Raw genomic sequence first — 20,326 nt, forward strand, 5'->3', positions numbered from 1 at the left:
GAAGTCGAAGCCGCTTCTGGACATGGTTAACATGAGGCTTCTTTTTTGCACAGTAAATTTTTAAGTGGCATTTGTGCATGTAACTCTTTATTGTAGTGCAGGAATGGAGGTATATTAACAAATGAAATGATGTTGAGCAGACAGAACATGAAATATCTCAGGTTCATCCTGTCTGCAATCAAATAAAAGTCAATGTAAGAAACACTGCATTTTTGTTTTATTTGCATTTTCCATACTGTCCAACTTTTTCTGATTTGGGGTTGTACTAAAATCCAATCTTTATAAGTGGCTTGTGCTACTAACCATGCCATGTCATTATACCATGTCCTTTCATAATTAAGTAACAGATATTATTGGTGAAAATTGGTGTGTGACAGACAACAGTAAAAAAATACACCACAGTAAAAAGAGTGCTATTACTTCATGTTTTTGTTATTAATCAGGCATCAATTTGTCCCTCGAGAAGAACAAAAGAGCACTCATTATCTCTCAGAGAACATTTGGAATTAATCATTCTGCTGCTAACTTTAAGACAATTAAAGAAAACTGATGAACGATTTCTTCTTCCTCACAAGGGCGTTTTGGTGTTCAAGTGTGTTTTCATGGCCTTAGGGATGCAAGAGAATTGTTAACTAATTGCTTCTGTGTGTGTGTGTGTGTGTGTGTGCGTGCATGTGTACAGGTGTACATTCTCTGTCGGAGATGAGAGACCATGCTGATACTCAGTGCTGAGCTGTGGAGCTGTTGAATCCTCTCTCATGGCTATATGGGAGCTCTTGCTGTCTCTCAGCATTCACTGCTGGCTGGCAGCTTGTGCCAGTCTAAGTGACGAAGGCCCCGCTGGGCCCCTGGACTGGCTTCTTTCTGGCAAGGGCCCATTTCACCACTCCCAGGAGTACACCGATTTCGTGGAGAAGAATCGCCAGGGCTTTTCCACCCGCTACAAGATCTACAGGTGAGGCTGGAATATACCAGTTATAAATCATTATTATTTTTTTGCACGAGTGTGCACGAATGATTTCGGGTCTTGTGCCTAATACAATTTGTGGTAAATAACTCGTGGTACAGAACAACCCCATATAAAGGGGTGTGAGAGCGGTAAATTCCTCAGCCTTAGGCACATCCTGCTCTCCGTAACTGCTGCGCCCAGCTGCACACACACACCCACCCCTAAAAATTTGGTAAAACCATAAACCAGCTAAAAGCCAGAAGAAAAAAAAACAGTTAGGACCGGTTGGTGACTAGGGGTACGTGTCACTTTGCGAGCAGAAGGTTTTGGCAAGGGGTATAAAAACTTTTTGCATGCACAGTACGGGGTCTGTGCTTCAACTTCCTGCTAGGGGTGAAGACTCAGAACGCTGCAGCCTGAGAGCCTGGGGAGAGCTGATTTCTTTGCAACTTTTCAATAAACCTCTTAATTATAATATGAGTGTGTAGAGCTGATCAATTATCTGGAAAAGATTCATCAGATATAACAGTCTTCAGAAAAGGGCATCATGGGATCTCTGTGCACAAGTATGGATACATTTCAGATGTGTGTATGGTAAAATGACAAATCAATATTTAATATAGAATATCATAGCATGAGCACTGGAGAAGTGATAGAGCTGAAGTATATATATTTCTCTCTCTCTCTCGATATATATACAGTGTATCACAAAAGTGAGTACACCCCTCACATTTCTGCAGATATTTAAGTATATCTTTTCATGGGACAACACTGACAAAATGACACTTTGACACAATGAAAAGTAGTCTGTGTGCAGCTTATATTACAGTGTAAATTTATTCTTCCCTCAAAATAACTCAATATACAGCCATTAATGTCTAAACCACCGGCAACAAAAGTGAGTACACCCCTAAGAGACTACACCCCTAAATGTCCAAATTGAGCACTGCTTGTCATTTTCCCTCCAAAATGTCATGTGACTCGTTAGTGTTACTAGGTCTCAGGTGTGCATAGGGAGCAGGTGTGTTCAATTTAGTAGTACAGCTCTCACACTCTCTCATACTGGTCACTGAAAGTTCCAACATGGCACCTCATGGCAAAGAACTCTCTGAGGATCTTAAAAGACGAATTGTTGCGCTACATGAAGATGGCCAAGGCTACAAGAAGATTGCCAACACCCTGAAACTGAGCTGCAGCACAGTGGCCAAGATTATCCAGCGTTTTAAAAGAGCAGGGTCTACTCAGAACAGACCTCGCGTTGGTCGTCCAAAGAAGCTGAGTGCACGTGCTCAGCGTCACATCCAACTGCTGTCTTTGAAAGATAGGCGCAGGAGTGCTGTCAGCATTGCTGCAGAGATTTAAAAGGTGGGGGGTCAGCCTGTCAGTGCTCAGACCATACGCTGCACACTACATCAAATTGGTCTGCATGGCTGTCACCCCAGAAGGAAGCCTCTTCTGAAGTCTCTACACAAGAAAGCCCGCAAACAGTTTGCTGAAGACATGTCAACAAAGGACATGGATTACTGGAACCATGTCCTATGGTCTGATGAGACCAAGATTAATTTGTTTGGATCAGATGGTCTCAAGCATGTGTGGCGGAAATCAGGTGAGGAGTACAAAGATAAGTGTGTCATGCCTACAGTCAAGCATGGTGGTGGGAATGCCATGGTCTGGGGCTGCATGAGTGCAGCAGGTGTTGGGGAGTTACATTTCATTGAGGGACACATGAACTCCAATATGTACTGTGAAATACTGAAGCAGAGCATGATCCCCTCCCTCCGGAAACTGAGTCGCAGGGCAGTGTTCCAGCATGATAATGACCCCAAACACACCTCTAAGACGACCACTGCTTTATTGAAGAGGCTGAGGGTAAAGGTGATGGACTGGCCAAGCATGTCTCCAGACCTAAACCAAATAGAACATCTTTGGGGCATCCTCAAGCGAAAGGTGGAGGAGCGCAAAGTCTCGAATATCCGCCAGCTCCGTGATGTCGTCATGGAGGAGTGGAAAAGCATTCCAGTGGCAACCTGTGAAGCTCTGGTAAACTCCATGCCCAGGAGAGTTAAGGCAGTTCTGGGAAATAATGGTGGCCACACAAAATATTGACACTTCAGGAACTTTCACTAAGGGGTGTACTCACTTTTGTTGCCGGTGGTTTAGACATTAATGGCTGTATATTGAGTTATTTTGAGGGAAGAATAAATTGACACTGTTATATAAGCTGCACACAGACTACTTTTCATTGTGTCAAAGTGTCATTTTGTCAGTGTTGTCCCATGAAAAGATATACTTAAATATCTGCAGAAATGTGAGGGGTGTACTCACTTTTGTGATACACTGTATATATATATATATATAAATATACAGTATATATATATACTGTATATATACACCGATCAGCCACAGTCCATTTTATCAGCTCCACTTACTATATAGGAGTACTTTGTAGTTCTACAATTACTGACTGTAGTCCATCTGTTCCTCTGCATGTAGTTTTTTTAGCCTGCTTTCACCCTGTTCTTCACTGGCCAGGACCCCCACAGGACCACCACAGAGCAGGTATTATTTAGGTGGTGGATCATTCTCAGCACTGCAGTGACACTGACATGGTAGTGGTGTGTTAGTGTGTGTTGTGCTGGTATGAGTGGATAAAAATGAAGGTCTATAAGATGACCAACTCAAACAGCAGCAATAGATGACTGATTGTCTCTGACTTTACATCTACAAGGTGGACCAACTAGGTAGGAGTGTCTAATAGAGTGGACAGTGAGTGGACACGGTATTTAAAAACTCCAGCAGCGCTGCTGTGTCTGATCCACTCATACCAGCACAACACACACTAACACACCACCACCATGTCAGTGTCACTGCAGTGCTAAGAATGATCCATTACCTAAATAATACCTGCTCTGTGGTGCTCCTGTGGGGGTCCAGACCATTGAAGAACAGGGTGAAAGAGGGCTAACAAAGCATGCAGAGTAACAGATGGACTACAGTCAGTAATTGTAGAACTACAAAGTGCTTCTATATGGTAAGTGGAGCTTATAAAATGAACAGTGAGTGTAGAAACAAGGAGGTGGTTTTAATGTTATGGCTGATTGGTATATATAATAATATCTCTTTGTTTCTGATTGCACATTTCAGTTGTAATATTGAATTATGTAACTATTTCAGTCCCTCCCTGTTGCCAAGCACATAGACTCCATATTTTTTGTTTACACTGCTCACCCTCCACAGTCACCTAATCTTCTTTCTGATTCGTCCTTTTGTTCACCTTCTTTATCAGTTCCTCATGTGTCCCATTATCAGTCGGTGTATATAGTTCCCTCTCTCTTCAGTTTTCCTTTGTCACTCATTATTGATTTTTCATGATCTGGTTTACCTCTAGGATGCTCCTTTGTTGGCTTTCCAGAGCCCATGTAAGGACTCAATAAGTGTGAGGTTCTTACCTTGTTGCCGGCATATACGTAGTGTAGATATATTCTCATTATGTTTTAGTGATATTTTAGCCATAGTTACTAACAACTAGTCATATCCAGTCAAACGATTGCATTTCGTTTTTCTTCCATGACCTTCAAATGCCCCCTCCGACACGTGTGCAGTAGCGGACCGCTACTTGTCACCTGCTCAAGGCGGGTTCATATGGAGATCTGTATTGTGCACAGAGAGGCACGCACCGATCTCCATTATCCCCGTCTCTGTGCAGGCGCCATGGACCAGCAAGCGAAGGTCTTAATTGCAGCAGCTATGAGGAATCCCCTCCAGCAAACCCTACCCGGCTCCTGGCCTGCTGGTAGCAGGGCTGAGATTCGAACTTGCAAGTTTAATGTGCGTTTTATGTTTTAACCCTTTGCCACCTGACTGCCCTAATACAACCTACAATTGTGACAGAAAACAATCAAGGGTTGAGTGCCAAACAGTAGGAACTTTGCGGTGGTGGTTCTGGAACCAGTGACCTTCCAAATACTAGCACAGCACAGTGTTGAGGATTTAATTCTGATAGATATAATTGACATATAATTATTATACGCTTAATCACCCACTATGATGAAGTGAGGACAGTGATGAAGAATTTCACAGCAGTATTCAGACCCTTTTCTGAGACACTACAAATTATGGTCATGCACATTTTTTTCACTTTAATTATCTTTGAGATATGTCCAAAACCTAATTGGAGTCCATGTGTTGCAGTTCGAATTGAATGGACCACACTCTGGTCTTGAAGGGCTCTTAATTAACACTGCATTGCCAGGACAAAAAATGCCATGAAGTCTAAGGAGTCTGTGGATCTCCTCTATCTGCAGCTCGGCAAAGATCAAGGCAAGAATAAAAATAATATCAAAGGCTTTGGGTTTTTCCCAACAACTCAGTGGCCACAATACATTTGAAATTAAATAAGCTTGGTACAACCTTGAAGCTTCTTACAGTAGGCATCTGGACAAGAAGTGCCTTGGTCACAGAGGTAGAAAAGAACTCAATGGTCACCATATAGAAAATGAGTCATGTACAGAGGTAAGAGTCTCCTGGATTGACAAGCATCTCTGCAGCACTCTATAAATTAAGCCTTCCTGGCAAGATGCAGCAACCATTGAGTAAAAGACATCTGACAGCCCATGTAAGCCCTTTTATTGGTGCAGAACTTCAAGCACTGTGTCTGGTGTAAAACAGGCACTGCATGTCACATGGCTGATGTAATGGTGGTAACATCAAGCTATGGGGGTGCTTCTTGGCAGCAGGGACACAAAAAACTGGGGAGTTTTTCAGCGCAGCAATGGCAACCAATGGTTTAATTCAAAGCAAATCAGGGATGGATATCTAAAAAACATGTTTTCAGTTAATCAATATGAGCAAATAAGTGTAGAATGATGGTAAACTTGCAGTAATATTCATTTAAAGAAAGCATGCAGAGAAACAGATGGACTACAGTCAGTAATTGTAGAACTACAAAGTGCTTCTATATGGTAAGTGGAGCTGATAAAATGGACAGTGAGTGTAGAAACAAGGAGGTGGTTTTAATGTTATGGCTGATCAGTGTATATACACTCTGGTTAGCCAAAAAAAAGTGACAGACTCTAATATTTCATTAAACCACCTTCAGCTTTGATTACAGCGTGCATTAACCCTGGCAGTGTTTTGACAGCCTAATGCGACATCACAACATTTATTTCCTTTCAGACTAGCATTAATTTTTGGCAGAGATTCTGCATCAAACAGAAGAGACTCAAACCACTGTCGAAAGTATTCTTCAACACACCCCAAAGACTTAAGGTCAGGGCTCTGTGGTGGTCAATTCATGTGTGAAACTTCCTCATGCCCCCCTAAACACTCTTACAGTTTGAGCCAGATGAATGTTGGCGTTGTTATCCTGGACTCTGCTCATGGCATCGGGAGAGTAAAAATCCAATTTTAGAATAACCTGGTCATTCATTGTATTCAGGTAGTCAGCTGACTTCCTTTTACTGGCACATAAAGCTGCCGAGCATAGACCCGACCAATTAAAGCAGATGTGTGTACAATGGGCACTGTGCATTACGGGTGCATCACTTTATGTGCTTACTTTCTTATTCTGACATGCCTATTGCTCTGAAATAGGATGAATTTGGACTCATCAGACCACATGGCTATTTCCTATCGCTCCAAATTCCACCCTAATGCTCCCCTGCAAATTTAACTCGCTTATTTTCTTTCTTTTTAAGGTCACACAGTTCTTCAGTCTCAGTACTGTGCGTCGTCCCCACATTATGCATGTAGAAATGCTCTGATTTTCTCTATTATACACTGCCGTGAGTTCTCTGCTGTTGATTCCTAATGATAACACTTTACCAAGCAGTTAAGTGATCTTCAATCACGCTCATTCAAGAACTTATTTTCTGAACCACATGTCTTCTCTGATGTGGATGGTTCAACACTATCCGTCCAGGTTTTAACAATGCATTGGACAATTCTTATACCAAGTCCTGTAATTTCAGCCTCCTCTCCATGGTTGTTTTGTTTGTTTGAAGCAGACAGATAGTTGGACTCTTCTGAAACACAGTAATCTCTGTTCTGCAACCAGAAATGCAGTGCTGCGGAAAAAGTATTTGCCCCCAACTGATTTCTCAGATTTAAATGTTTCAGGTCTTTCAGCTAATTTTAATATAAGATAAAGGTAGGTGAAATTACTACATACACTATATTGCCAAAAGTATTCGCTCGTCTGCCTTCACATGCATATGAACTTGAGTGATGTCCAATTCTTAATCCATAGGGTTTAACATGATGTCGGCTATAACAGCTTCAACTCCCCTGGGAAGGCTTTCCACAAGGTTTAGGAGTGTGTTCATGGGAATTTTTTACCATTCTTCCAGAAGCGCATTTGTGAGGTCAGACACTGATGCTGGACGAGAAGGCCTGGCTCACAGTCTCCGCTCTAATTCATCCCAAAGGTGTTCTATCGGATTGTGCAGGCCAGTCAAGTTCTTCCACACCAAACTCGCTCATCCACGTCTTTATGGACTTTGCTTTGTACACTGGTGTGCAGTCATGTTGGAACAGGAAGGGGCCATCCCCAAACTGTTCCCACAAAGTTGAAAGCATGACATTGTCCAAAATCTCTTGGTATGCTGAAGCATTAAGAGTTCCTTTCACTGGAACTAAGGGGCCGAGCCCAACTCCTGAAAAACAACCCCACACCATAATCCCCCCTCCACCAAACTTTACACTCGGCACAATGCAGTCAGACAAGTATCGATCTCCTGGCAACCGCCAACCCCAGACTCGTCCATCGGATTGCCAGACGTAGAAGCTGATTCGTCACTCCAGAGAACACGTCTCCACTGTTCTAGAGTCCAGTCGCGGCGTGCTTTACACCACTGCATCCGACGCTTTGCATTGTGCTCAGTGATGTAAGGCTTGGATGCAGCTGCTCAGCCATGAAAACCCATTCCATGAAGCTCTACACAATGTTCTTGAGCTAATCTGAAGGCCACATGAAGCTTGGAGGTCTGTAGCGATTGACTCAGCATCCGCTGACCCCGCTCTGTCATTTTACGTGGCCTCTACCACTTCATGGCTGAGTTGCTGTCGTTCCCAATCGCTTCCACTTTGTTATAATACCACTGACAGTTGACTGTGGAATATTTAGTAGCGAGGAAATTTCACGACTGGACTTGTTGCACAGGTGGCATCCTATCACGGTACCACGCTGGAATTCACTGCACTCCTGAGAGTGACCCATTCCTTCGCTAATGTTTGTAGAAGCAGTCTGCATGCCTAGGTGCTTGGTTTTAAACACCTGTGGCCATGGAAGTGATTGGAACACCTGAGTTCAATGATTGGATGGGTGAGTATATACCTTTGGCAATATAGTGTATATCAACCATATCTCTTATATATCATATATTACCCATGAGAAAGATAATTGCCCACCTAAACCTAATAACTGTTTGCGCCATCATCGGCAGTAACAACTACAATCAGATGCTTGTGGTAATCTGGATGAACCTTTTGCTATGGATAGATTTTGTCAACATGGGTGTATTTTCAAGCATGAGCTGCCTGTTTAAGGTCTTGGTCTGATGGGTAGACTTTCTCATTCAGGATTTTCTTGTAGAGAGCAGAATTCAAATTTCAAAAAGTCGTTTAGGTCCTTTGAAAGCAATACAGCCCCAGAGTGTCACACTGCATCCATCATGTGTTGCCCGTTAATATGATATTCTTATGGTGGATTGCAATCCTTTCCAGACTAATAGATTTCACATCTGTTTTTGACTCTTTAAATCGTGGCATCACATGCTACATTTTGAGACATTCTAGCTGCTTTACATTGGCAGATAGATTTTATTTAAGTGGTGTTTAAATTAAACAGGTCTGGCAGTAATCGATTATGGGTGTGGCTGGTGACTTTGAACCCCTTTGTCTATTCATTTTGGTTAACTGATTGATGAGCTAAGTGGTCAATTACTTTTTTTTTTAATTGCCAAATGTAACCATGTTTCAATAATTCAAATTTTAGAAAATATTTATATATATATAAAATCTTAGTTAAAGTCATGAAATTATTATTTAGTTAAAGTAAAGAATTCTTGATGCAGAGTGAAAAGATGTCAGTGACAGTCATGGCTGCTAGAGGACAGGAAGCTCTTGGGAGCATTTTGGCTTTCCTGTAATATACTGATGCGGGAGGAAGGGTGGTGGACTAAACCGTTACAGTATGCGGGCACTGTGGCATGAGAAAGCCATATGACCACGGCAATACGTCAAGCATGGCCACACATTTAAAGCGGCGCCACTGTAGCGCATCGGGGACGAAACTGGGACACGACAACGACTTGACTGAATAACAGAGTATTGAGTATTTTTTTTATATTATTTTATTTAAACATTAAACATTTTGAATGTTGTTTGCATTTATTACCATGGGCAAAAGTTGTATGCTTTAAGTTACCTTAATGTTTTTAAAGTATTGTAAAAATAATAATAAAAATAAATCAGTAATAATAATAATAATAATAATAATAATAATAATAATAATAATAATAATAATAATTATTATTATTATTATTATTATTATTATTGCTGTTATTATTATTATTATTATTAAATTATTGTATTTACATTAATTAATGAATTTATTTATTTATATTCCCCCCACTGGTGCATTACAGCAACTGCTCTCATGAGTTGCATCTTAAACGTACACATGAATGGTTTAAAAACCATGAAATGATCTGATCCATGAGAACCGTTACACCCAGAGTGTCCATAGATGCAGACACATGAAGCACAGAAGGACTATTCCTAGGACTACACTGCTATGCTGTACCTACAGTACCTGATCATCATAATGACTAAACAACATTAAAGAACATTACAGGTGCTTAACTGTAAATTGCACATAAGCCCATTAAAGAGGTCATAAAAAGTCTTTTACATTTAGGAGTAACTATATAACTAATTAAACATTTATTTCATCCTGTCTGATCTCATAATGGTAATTATCACACCAACAGTTCATGTTATTGCTCTTGTTTAGTTAACTGATCACCTTTGGTGCTGTGTTTTCACACTGATTCATCAGTCAGATCAGAGCTCTGCAGCTAAATTGACATTCTGCTAAGTGAACGTAAATGTGTTGACGTGCGCTGGGTAAAAGGGATGATTTGTTAGGACGTGAGCATATACCCTGGCACTTAAATTAGCAGCAACGGATCATAAATCATATCCCTCGTCACACAGCCAAATATTGAACAGTCCTCGCTCACAGCTGCTTCAGTTGACGTCTATGGATTTGTGGGACCGACGTTACGACCGCTGTGATTGGTTCACCATTAACAGTTTTTTTTCCTCTTGCTAAGCTGGAAATTGCTGTACAGAAGTATTTCATTCTGTACTTTACGAGATTAATCGTCTTAATATGTGTCTAAGTGATTAGTGGGTTCTTAATACTTATTACGCTGCATTATCAGGAATCTCCAGAGGCAGCTGTTAGCAGGGAGGTTGTTTCACACGAAAGGTTACACTGACTCTCTGGCTGAGGACAAATATTAGCATCCAGAACAAAAGAATAAGGATTAGCTGGTGACGATCTCAATATACACTGTAGGAACATTTAGCATTCATATGGAGTTCTCCTAATTTGTGGCTTTAACAGCATTCATAAGGTTTTAGAGTGTGCCTGTGGGACCTTGTGCTCATTACAGGGACAGTTTAGCTGGTCGGGTGTATCATGCTCATGGACAGGTGTATCATGCTCATGGTCAGGTGCTCATGGTCGGGTGTATTATGTTCATGGTCAGGTGTATCATGCTCATGGTCAGGTGTATCATGCTCATGGACAGGTGTATCATGCTCATGGTCAGGTGCTCATGGTCAGGTGTATTATGTTCATGGTCAGGTGTATCATGCTCATGGACAGGTGTATCATGCTCATGGTCAGGTGTATCATGCTCATGGTCAGGTGCTCATGGTCAGGTGTATCATGCTCATGGTCAGGTGTATCATGCTCATGGACAGGTGTATCATGCTCATGGTCAGGTGTATCATGCTCATGGTCAGGTGTATCATGGTCAGGTGTATCATGCTCATGGTCAGGTGTATCTTGCTCATGGTCAGGTGTATCATGGTCAGGTGTATCATGCTCATGGTCAGGTGTATTATGTTCATGGTCAGGTGTATCATGGTCAGGTGTATCATGGTCAGGTGTATCATGCTCATGGTCAGGTGTATTATGTTCATGGTCAGGTGTATCATGGTCAGGTGTATCATGCTCATGGACAGGTGTATCATGCTCATGGTCAGGTGTATCATGCTCATGGTCAGGTGTATCATGCTCATGGTCAGGTGTATTATGTTCATGGTCAGGTGTATCATGGTCAGGTGTATCATGCTCATGGTCAGGTGTATCATGCTCATGGTCAGGTGTATTATGTTCATGGTCAGGTGTATCATGGTCAGGTGTATCATGCTCATGGTCAGGTGCTCATGGTCGGGTGTATTATGTTCATGGTCAGGTGTATCATGCTCATGGTCAGGTGTATTATGTTCATGGTCAGGTGTATCATGCTCATGGACAGGTGTATCATGCTCATGGTCAGGTGTATCATGCTCATGGACAGGTGTATCATGCTCATGGTCAGGAGCTCATGGTCGGGTGTATTATGTTCATGGTCAGGTGTATCATGCTCATGGACAGGTGTATCATGCTCATGGTCAGGTGCTCATGGTCAGGTGTATCATGCTCATGGTCAGGTGTATCACGCTCATGGTCAGGTGCTCATGGTCAGGTGTATTATGTTCATGGTCAGGTGTATCATGCTCATGGTTCGGTGTATCATGCTCATGGTCAGGTGCTCATGGTCAGGTGTATCATGCTCATGGTCTGGTGTATCATGCTCATGGTCCGGTTTATCATGCTCATGGCCAGGTGCTTATAGTCAGGTGTATCATGCTCATGGTTCGGTTTATCTTGCTCATGGTCAGGTGCTCATGGTTTAGGTGTATCATGCTCATGGTCAGGTTTATCATGCTCACGGTAAGGTGCTCATGGTCAGGTGTATCATGCTCATGGTCCGGTTTATCATGCTCATGGTCAGGTGCTCATAGTCAGATGTTTCTTGCTCATGGTCAGGTGTATCATGCTCATGGTCAGGTGCTTATGGTCAGGTGTATCATGCTCATGGTCAGGTGCTCATGGTCAGGTGTATCTTGCTCATGGTCAGGTGTATCATGCTCATGGTCAGGTTTATCATGCTCACGGTAAGGTGCTCATGGTCAGGTGTATCATGCTCATGGTCAGGTGCTCATAGTCAGGTGTATCTTGCTCATGGTCAGGTGTATCTTGCTCATGGTCAGGTGTATCATGCTCATGGTCAGGTGCTCATGGTCAGGTGTATCATGCTCATGGTCAGGTGCTCATGGTCAGGTGCTTATGGTCAGGTGTATCATGCTCATGGTCAGGTGCTTATGGTCAGGTGCGCATGGTCAGGTGTATCATGCTCATGGTCAGGTGTATCATGCTCATGGTCAGGTGTATCATACTCATGGTCAGGTGTATCATGCTCATGGTCAGGTGCTCAGTGATAAAACAGATAGTGAATGAATGCTTGAAAGCTCATAGTCCGGTGTCCACATACTTTTGGTCATAGAGTGTATATAATATTTGCCTTTCTAATGATAATCTGCTCCACAGCCAGTTCTTGTCTGCATTATTATTGTTAGATAAGATTTTGTTTAGTTTTTATCAGTTTGTACAGTCTTTTCCAGTGTATTTAGTTGAGCGTTGCACATGGTGCCCTTTAAAATTAAGCTCTGTGCCGAATTTTTAGACGCAATGTCATGTCCGGGAGACTCATGTCATACACTGCCAAAACCATTCATGTTTACTTAAGCATCAAATTGAAAATGACATTTTGTATTGCTTATGCTACACATGGGTGCTATATGTAAAACAGCATTAGGGTTACAGCTGTCGGGTTCTAGATGTTTCCTCACTAATAGATAGATAGATAGATAGATAGATAGATAGATAGATAGATAGATAGATAGATAGATAGATAGATAGATAGATAGATAGATAGATAGATAGATAGATAGATAGATAGATAGATAGATAGATAGATAGATAGGTAGGTAGGTAGGTAGGTAGGTAGGTAGGTAGGTAGGTAGGTAGGTAGGTAGGTAGGTAGGTAGGTAGGTAGGTAGGTAGGTAGGTTAGATGGATGGATGGATGGATGGATGGATGGATGGATGGATGGATGGATGGATGGATGGATGGATGGATGGATGGATGGATGGATGGATGGATGGATGGATGGATGGATAGATGGATAGATAGATAGATAGATAGATAGATAGATAGATAGATCACTTTAATAATCTCAGAGGGAAAGTCAAGTATTACAACAGCTCAAGGTACAATAGAAAAAAGTATTAAGTAAATAAAAGACTCAGTTAAAAACTATTAATTAAATAGGCTAAAGGTGCATAAGAAATAATAAGTAAGCATTGCAGTACAATGTTGTTAGAAATAAATACAGTATATATGCAATATGTAATATAATAAAAAATAAATAAATAAAAAATTACAAAAGTGTCTTGCCATTAAATGTCCAGATGTGCAATGAAATAAACAGAGTGACAGATCATGTTCCATGAGTCTTTGAGTATCTTGAAAAGCGCTATATAAATAAAATGTATTATTATTATTATGAGTCTGGTATTAACTCAGTGAGCGATGATGTCCCGGCACAGTGGGGATGAGTTATACAGTGAGAATGATCAACGGGGCGGCACGGTGGCTTGTGGGTAGCACTGTCGGGGTGTCTGGGTACTTTTTGTGTGGAGTTTGCATGTTCTCCCCATGTCTGCATGGCTTTCCCCCGGGGCTCTGGTCCAAAAACATGCAGTCAGGTTAATTGGAGACACTGAATTGCCCTATAGGTGAATGTGTGTGTGTGTGTGTGTGTGTGTGTGTGTGTGTATGTGTGTCTGCCCTGTTACTGCATGCCTTGCGCCCATTGAAAAGGTGGAATAGGCTTCAGCAACCTACCTTTAGTATTTTTTTTATCTCTAGTGTTGCAGTAGGTCCTTAGAGAATGTCTGTCAGTCCATTACCGGGCACCACAGACTCACTCATTCTCTCAGTTACTTATAACCAGGGATAATACTGATATATGTAGGTGGGAGGACATCAGAGTGTCCAGAGAAAACTTGCACAGCAGACATGCGAGACGATGCTGAACGTAGGAGGGCTGTCAGCTGAATCTAAAAGTATAAAGCAACTCAATTCAACAAGCTGTAACTGCATGAGAGCAGTGTTAACTATAAAAGTATGAACTTTATTCTACCTGCTGTCACGGGTACCGAATAGTCGAATCCTCAGTGCACAGTAGTAAAATCAGAACTCTCATGTGCTTCATGGTAATTTGACTTTCTGCTGTGAGGAAGCTTTTAAAAAAGGATGTTATACCCAGTTTGTGCAGGATGTTTCTGGTGCACTTGCATTAAAGTCAGACCTGTCAACATCTTTTGAATCCTATATCAGAAATTGCTGTCTGAACCTCTGCATACAGTGCAGCAAAGTCTGGGTTGTGGATGCAACACATTGTCAGAAATCTGGCAATCTAAGGGTTATTTTAAGTGCAATAAAATAAAATAAAATAAAAAGTTTGAATGCAGGTTAAATAAACAATAGATATAGAAAGCAGAATCTACATGCTTTTTAATACTAAACATGAAGGCCAGCAAGAAAAAAAAGGGCGCTTGGGTGGCACAGTGGCAAAATACACTATCCCATTACTGCTCAGATCTCAAGCTCTCGAGTTTGAATCTCAGCTTCTATAAGCTGGCCTGGTGCTTACATAGACACGCGATGGGCTGTGTGTCTGTAGGGAGCGGGACAATGGTTGAACAGGGTTTACTCATAACTGCTACAATTGCGACCTCTGCTGGCTGATGCCTGCACAATGAGGCGGGAAATAATGGGGATCGGAGGGTGTCTCCCAGTAAATGAAACAGATCCACACATAAACTCACCTCGTGCAGGTGAAAAGATGTGGTCGTGTGATGATCGCGACACTCCTTGGTCAAGAGTGAAAGGTCTGCAGCAGTAAATGCATGAATATATCATACAAAATAAATAAATAAGTTAACAAATAAATAAATAAATAAATAAATAAATAAATAAATAAATAAATAAATAAATAAATAATAAATAATTAAAAAAAATTAAAATCAACTCAAAACATGCATAAACAGAAAAATATGAACTTAGTAAATTAATAAATAAATGAATACATAAATAAATAAATACATAAATAAATAAAAAATATAAAAAATAAAATCTACTTAAAACATGCATAAACAGAAAAATATGAACTTAATAAATAAATAATTTAAGATCAACTTCAAACATGCATAAACAGAAAATATGAACTTAATAAATAAATAAATAATTTAAGATCAACTTCAAAATCTAATTAAATGAAGGAAACATGCATAAACATAAAATACTAAATAAAGAAATAAATAAACAAACAAACAAATAAATTTCAGATCTATTAATTTAACATAAACTTAAAACATGCATAAACAGAAAATATGAACTTAATAAATAAATAAATTAATAAATACATAAATTTCAGATCTAATTAAATAAAGGACAAAGAGTATGACTGGTTTACTTAATGTATACACACAAAGAATTTTATATTATTTTAATATTTAAAGTTTAAAATGACCAAACTAGCTGTGTCATGATGCGCGCTGAGCAAAGATGGCACTGCTTGGTTGGCAGGCTGGAGGGCTCCGTCTCAAGCACACAAAATCCAATGCAATACCCTTAAAATCTAATAGCATATCATTTAATACCATATATTGGAGGTATTTGGAACACAACCGCCTTATACAGAGAGGTAAAGCTTATATGATCCATATGAGTTTTGTTTGTTTAATAATCTCCCCTCCAACACACACACACACACACATACACACTTCCAGTGCCTGTGCCACAAAGGTATAGGGGAATCTGCCAAACTTCATACTGCCCGTGACGAGACACTAGATGTATTTACAGGTAATAGCGGATGCTGTTTATGAACACTTTCTGCACTTAAATGTAATGGTTTCACAGTAAAGCACCAGTATAACTTGCACTGCGAGCTTTTGCTTGCTGGCATGCAAACAATCCATCAAAGACTGTCAAATTATTGCCATATTATTTTCTTGATCTGTGTGTATATTAGAGCAGTCAGTGCGTGCTTGATAGGTGGCCAGATGAAGCAGAATGGGGTAGATGATAATACAATTACAGATCAGTAGTGCTAGTTGAGAAGTCTCATCTACTTAAGTAACGCTGAGATCCAATCCCTCAATGCCAGTTTGAATTCTTCTTTACATCCTTTACAGCACACTGTTCGAACCTCTGATTGTCTTCTCTCTATTTACTTCAGAACAACAAATCATCCTGATGCACAACAGACCAGTGTGAATTCAATTAATCCTCTTTACCCTGGTCAGGGTCGTGGTGGGTCTAATTCATTGGGTGAAAGACAGGATACTCACTCACTCACTGTCTTAACCGTCAGGGTTGCGGGGGGGTTGTGTACTGGTGCCTAGCCCAGCTTTTCAATGGGCACACAGTAATACCCTGGACGGGGCGCCAGTCCATCGCAGGGCAGACACACACACACATACACCCATTCACCTATAGGGCAATTCAGTGTCTCCAATTAACCTGACTACATGTTTTTGGACTGTGGGAGGAAACCCGAGCTCCCGGAGGAAACCCACGCAGACACAGGGAGAACATGCAAACTCCGCACAGAAAGGACCCAGGAACTTCTTGCTGTGAGGCAACAGTGCTACCCACTTAGCCACCGTGCCGCCCAGGGCAGGATACACAAATTTTAATTATATTTAAAGAATCAGACAGTATGACGTTAAACAGATTTTTCTTTCCGTTTTGGCAGAATTGAATTTGTATCTAACTGTTTCTGTTTAGTTAAGGTTTTAAAGTAGCAAGTCCAGGTCAAGTCCATGTACAATTTACATTTTTTACTATAAAGACTTCTGACATGTACCTGTAATTGATCGACCTGTGATATTGGGCAGCAGGGAACACAAATTCCAGTATCATGCCCACCTGCTATTATTGGCCGGCAAGTGGCGTAGAACAGTGGTCCCCAACCACTGGGCCACGGACCAGTGCTGTGGGTCATTTATTACTGGACCACACAGAAAGAATAAATAATTAGAGATCGCTACAAGAGCAATTCAATTTCCAACACTCTTCGGGTGTTTTTGTCCCCAATCACCACTAGGTGGGAGCAGCGTTTTATTGCAGTGAAAAAAGCTCAGGATTCACACTGATATTCCATTCTATAGTTATCCCATTTTAAATCCTCCCGCCCCCCTCGGTCCATGAAATTATATCTTATGTGAAACCAGTCCGTGGTGCAAAAAAGGTTGGGGACCGCTGACATAGGGCACAGATGACTGGTGCCGGTTTCTTTAATTGTAAGTCTCTGCACCTCATTAATCTACTGCAGCCACGGAGGACCTTTACATTTTGGAATAATGGCCAGCTCTCCGCAACTTCACCTTTCATCTTTTTTCTCGGAAACTGGTGCTTTATTACTTTTAAATTTTGCCACTACAAGCAAACTATCCTGGATATGAGCTGCACTGAGTTGGGTCATGGCATAACTCCAACCAGGCATAACATTATCACCACTGAAAGGTGAAGTGTATAACACTGTTTATCTCTTCATCACGGCACCTGTTAGTAGGTGGGATATATTAGGCAGCAAATGAATATTTAATCTTCAAACTTGATGTGTCAGAAGCAGAAAAATGAACAAGTGTGAGGATTTGAGCGAATTTGACAAGGGCCGAATTGTGATGGCTAGACGACTGGGTCAGAGCATCTCCAAAACTGCAGCTCTTGTGGGGTGTTCCCGGTCTGCAGTGGTCAGTATCTATCAGAAGTGGTCCAAGGAAGGAACAGTGGTAAACCAGTAACAGGGTCATGGGTGGCCAAGACTCATTGATGCACGTGGGGAGCGAAGGCTGGCCCGTGTGGTCCGATCCAACAGACGAGCTACTGTAGCTCAAATTGCTGAAGAAGTTAATGCTGGTTCTGATAGAAAGGTGTCAGACTCCATGCCTCGACAAGCAAAAGGGTGACCAACACAATATTAGGAAGGTGGTCATAATGTTATGCCTGATCGGTGTATGGCTGCCTTGAGAGGTCCATCCTGGGTGTGGATGGCATCCAGGCAATGGAGTTACAGTGTGCCTTTTTTCCTTTTCTGTTTTGCTGGAGGCTTAACAATTATGTAGGGTGAGCGTGTGGCCACCCTACATAATTGCATTCTCAGAAGTACACTGGATGCAGCAAATGCTTATGTTCTGTCAGGCTAAAGATGTTTGTTTTCTCTTTCTTGACGGACATGTGAAGTGTTGTGATACTTACTCCGCCTGTCCTGTCTTCTTAGGGGTACAGATATTGGTTTGCTTTTATTTTGTCTGCTTATTGTTCTAATTTTTTTTTTTTTTTTTTTTTTTTTTTTTTCTATTTGTGGCTCTTTATAATGTTTTGGCTCAATGGTGCATGTAAACTGATCAGCCATACCATTAAAACCACCTCCTTGTTTCTACACACATTTTCCATTTTATTAGCTCCACTTACCATATAGAAGCACTTTGTAGTACTACAATTACTGACTGTAGTCCATCTGTTTCTCAGCATGCTTTGTTATCCCCCTTTCATGCTGTTTTTCAATGGTCAGGACCTCCACAGGACCACCACAGAGCAGGTATTATTTAGGTGGTGGTGTGTTAGTGTATGTTCTGCTGGTATGAGTGGATCAGACTGTCACTGCTGGACTGAGAATAGTCAACCAACCAAAAACATCCAGCCAACAGCGCCCCGCGCCTGTGACCACTAATGAAGGTCTAAAAGATGACCAACTCAAACAGCAGCAATAGATGAGCGATCATCTCTGACTTTACATCTACAAGGTGGACCAACTAGGTAGGAGTGTCTGATAGAGTGGACTGTGAGTGGACACAGTATTTAAAAACTTCAGCAGTGCTGCTGTGTCTGATCCACTCATACCAGCACAACACACACTAACACACCACCACCATGTCAGTGCAGTGCTGAGAATGATCCACCACCTAAATAATACCTGCTCTGTGGTGGTCCTGTGGGGTCCTGACTATTGAATAACAGGGTGAAAGCAGGTAAAAACAGTATGTAGATAAATAGTTGGACTACAGTCAGTAATTGTAGAACTACAAAGTGCTTCTATATGGTAAGTGAAGCTGATTAAATGGACAGTGAGTGCAGAAACAAAGAGGTGGTTTTAATGTTATGGCTGATCAATGTATACAGTGCTAAAAGTATTTTGACTCCTTGACTTTATACAAACTGTATTTTGTTGTTTATTAAATTTTGTGTATAGTTTTTATTTTTACATACCAATGTAGATCTTTCAGATTTAAATGACAAATAACCCAGAGACAGTTTTTAAAAAGTGGTTAAAAAATTTACACGAATACACTTACTGAAAGTGAAAAGCAAACATAGGTCACTTCCAATGTGCAGCAGTCTATTATTTTAGCCCACCACTGCTGAGATCTGAGTTTGAATCACAGCGATGCTATCAGCTGGCCAGGCGAGTACACATACATGTTGGCTATGTCTGGCCGGTCAACATATGTATTATTTTTTCTTTCAGAAAACATTTTGTCCTTGGGGGGTTAGAGTAAAGGGCTGTTTCCTAGAGAAAATGCAATGCAACCTGCACTACCTGCTGAACCGAACGACTGCCGTGAACTGCTGCCACAGAGACCGAGGTGCAGATGGAGATAAAAAATAGCTGCAATCGGTGGATAACATAAGTGGAAAATTTAGTTTTAAATGGCTTTTAAAAAGGTCATTTATAAAAGGCTGGGTCGATACATTTTTATGCAACATCATGCTTTCTGAGACGTTACATAAATCAGGAAAAATAACTTCAGTCTGAGATGAAAAGTGTTTTACGCAAATGTAAAAACGCCAGCAGTAATGTCAACATCCAGAAGCCATGGGTTTTCAATAAGAGTCAAATGTTACAGCAGGTAGTTTCATAACTGGTGAGTAAAAGCTATTGGTAGAGCCGAGGATGCAAAACATTTAACATGCGAGTAGTGACATAGCAATAGATAGTTGTGATAGTTATTTCTTTCACTGTGAAAATACAGTTTTTAAATACTGAATATTTGATCTAATAATAATAATAATAATAATAATAATAATAATAATAATAATAATAATAATAATAACAATAACAATAATAACAACAACAAAACAACAATAATAATGATAATGATAATAATAATAACAAATCAATA

At 40.8% G+C, this 20,326-nt stretch overlaps 1 protein-coding gene across 1 annotated transcript in view; it reads left to right on the forward strand.

Moving 5' to 3' along the window:
- The first annotated feature begins 710 nt into the window (after nt 1–710).
- Nucleotides 711–20,326, forward strand: part of brinp3a.2 (bone morphogenetic protein/retinoic acid inducible neural-specific 3a, tandem duplicate 2) — a 73,738-nt gene continuing 54,122 nt past the window's right edge. Inside the window, exon 1 of the mRNA XM_062997067.1 lies at nt 711–955. Within this exon, the coding sequence (XP_062853137.1) occupies nt 759–955 (197 nt within the window). The 5' untranslated portion in view covers nt 711–758. The remainder of the gene's footprint in view (nt 956–20,326) is intronic.

This window comes from Trichomycterus rosablanca, chromosome 6 (assembly GCF_030014385.1).
Source record: "Trichomycterus rosablanca isolate fTriRos1 chromosome 6, fTriRos1.hap1, whole genome shotgun sequence".
Lineage (NCBI taxonomy): Eukaryota > Metazoa > Chordata > Actinopteri > Siluriformes > Trichomycteridae > Trichomycterus > Trichomycterus rosablanca.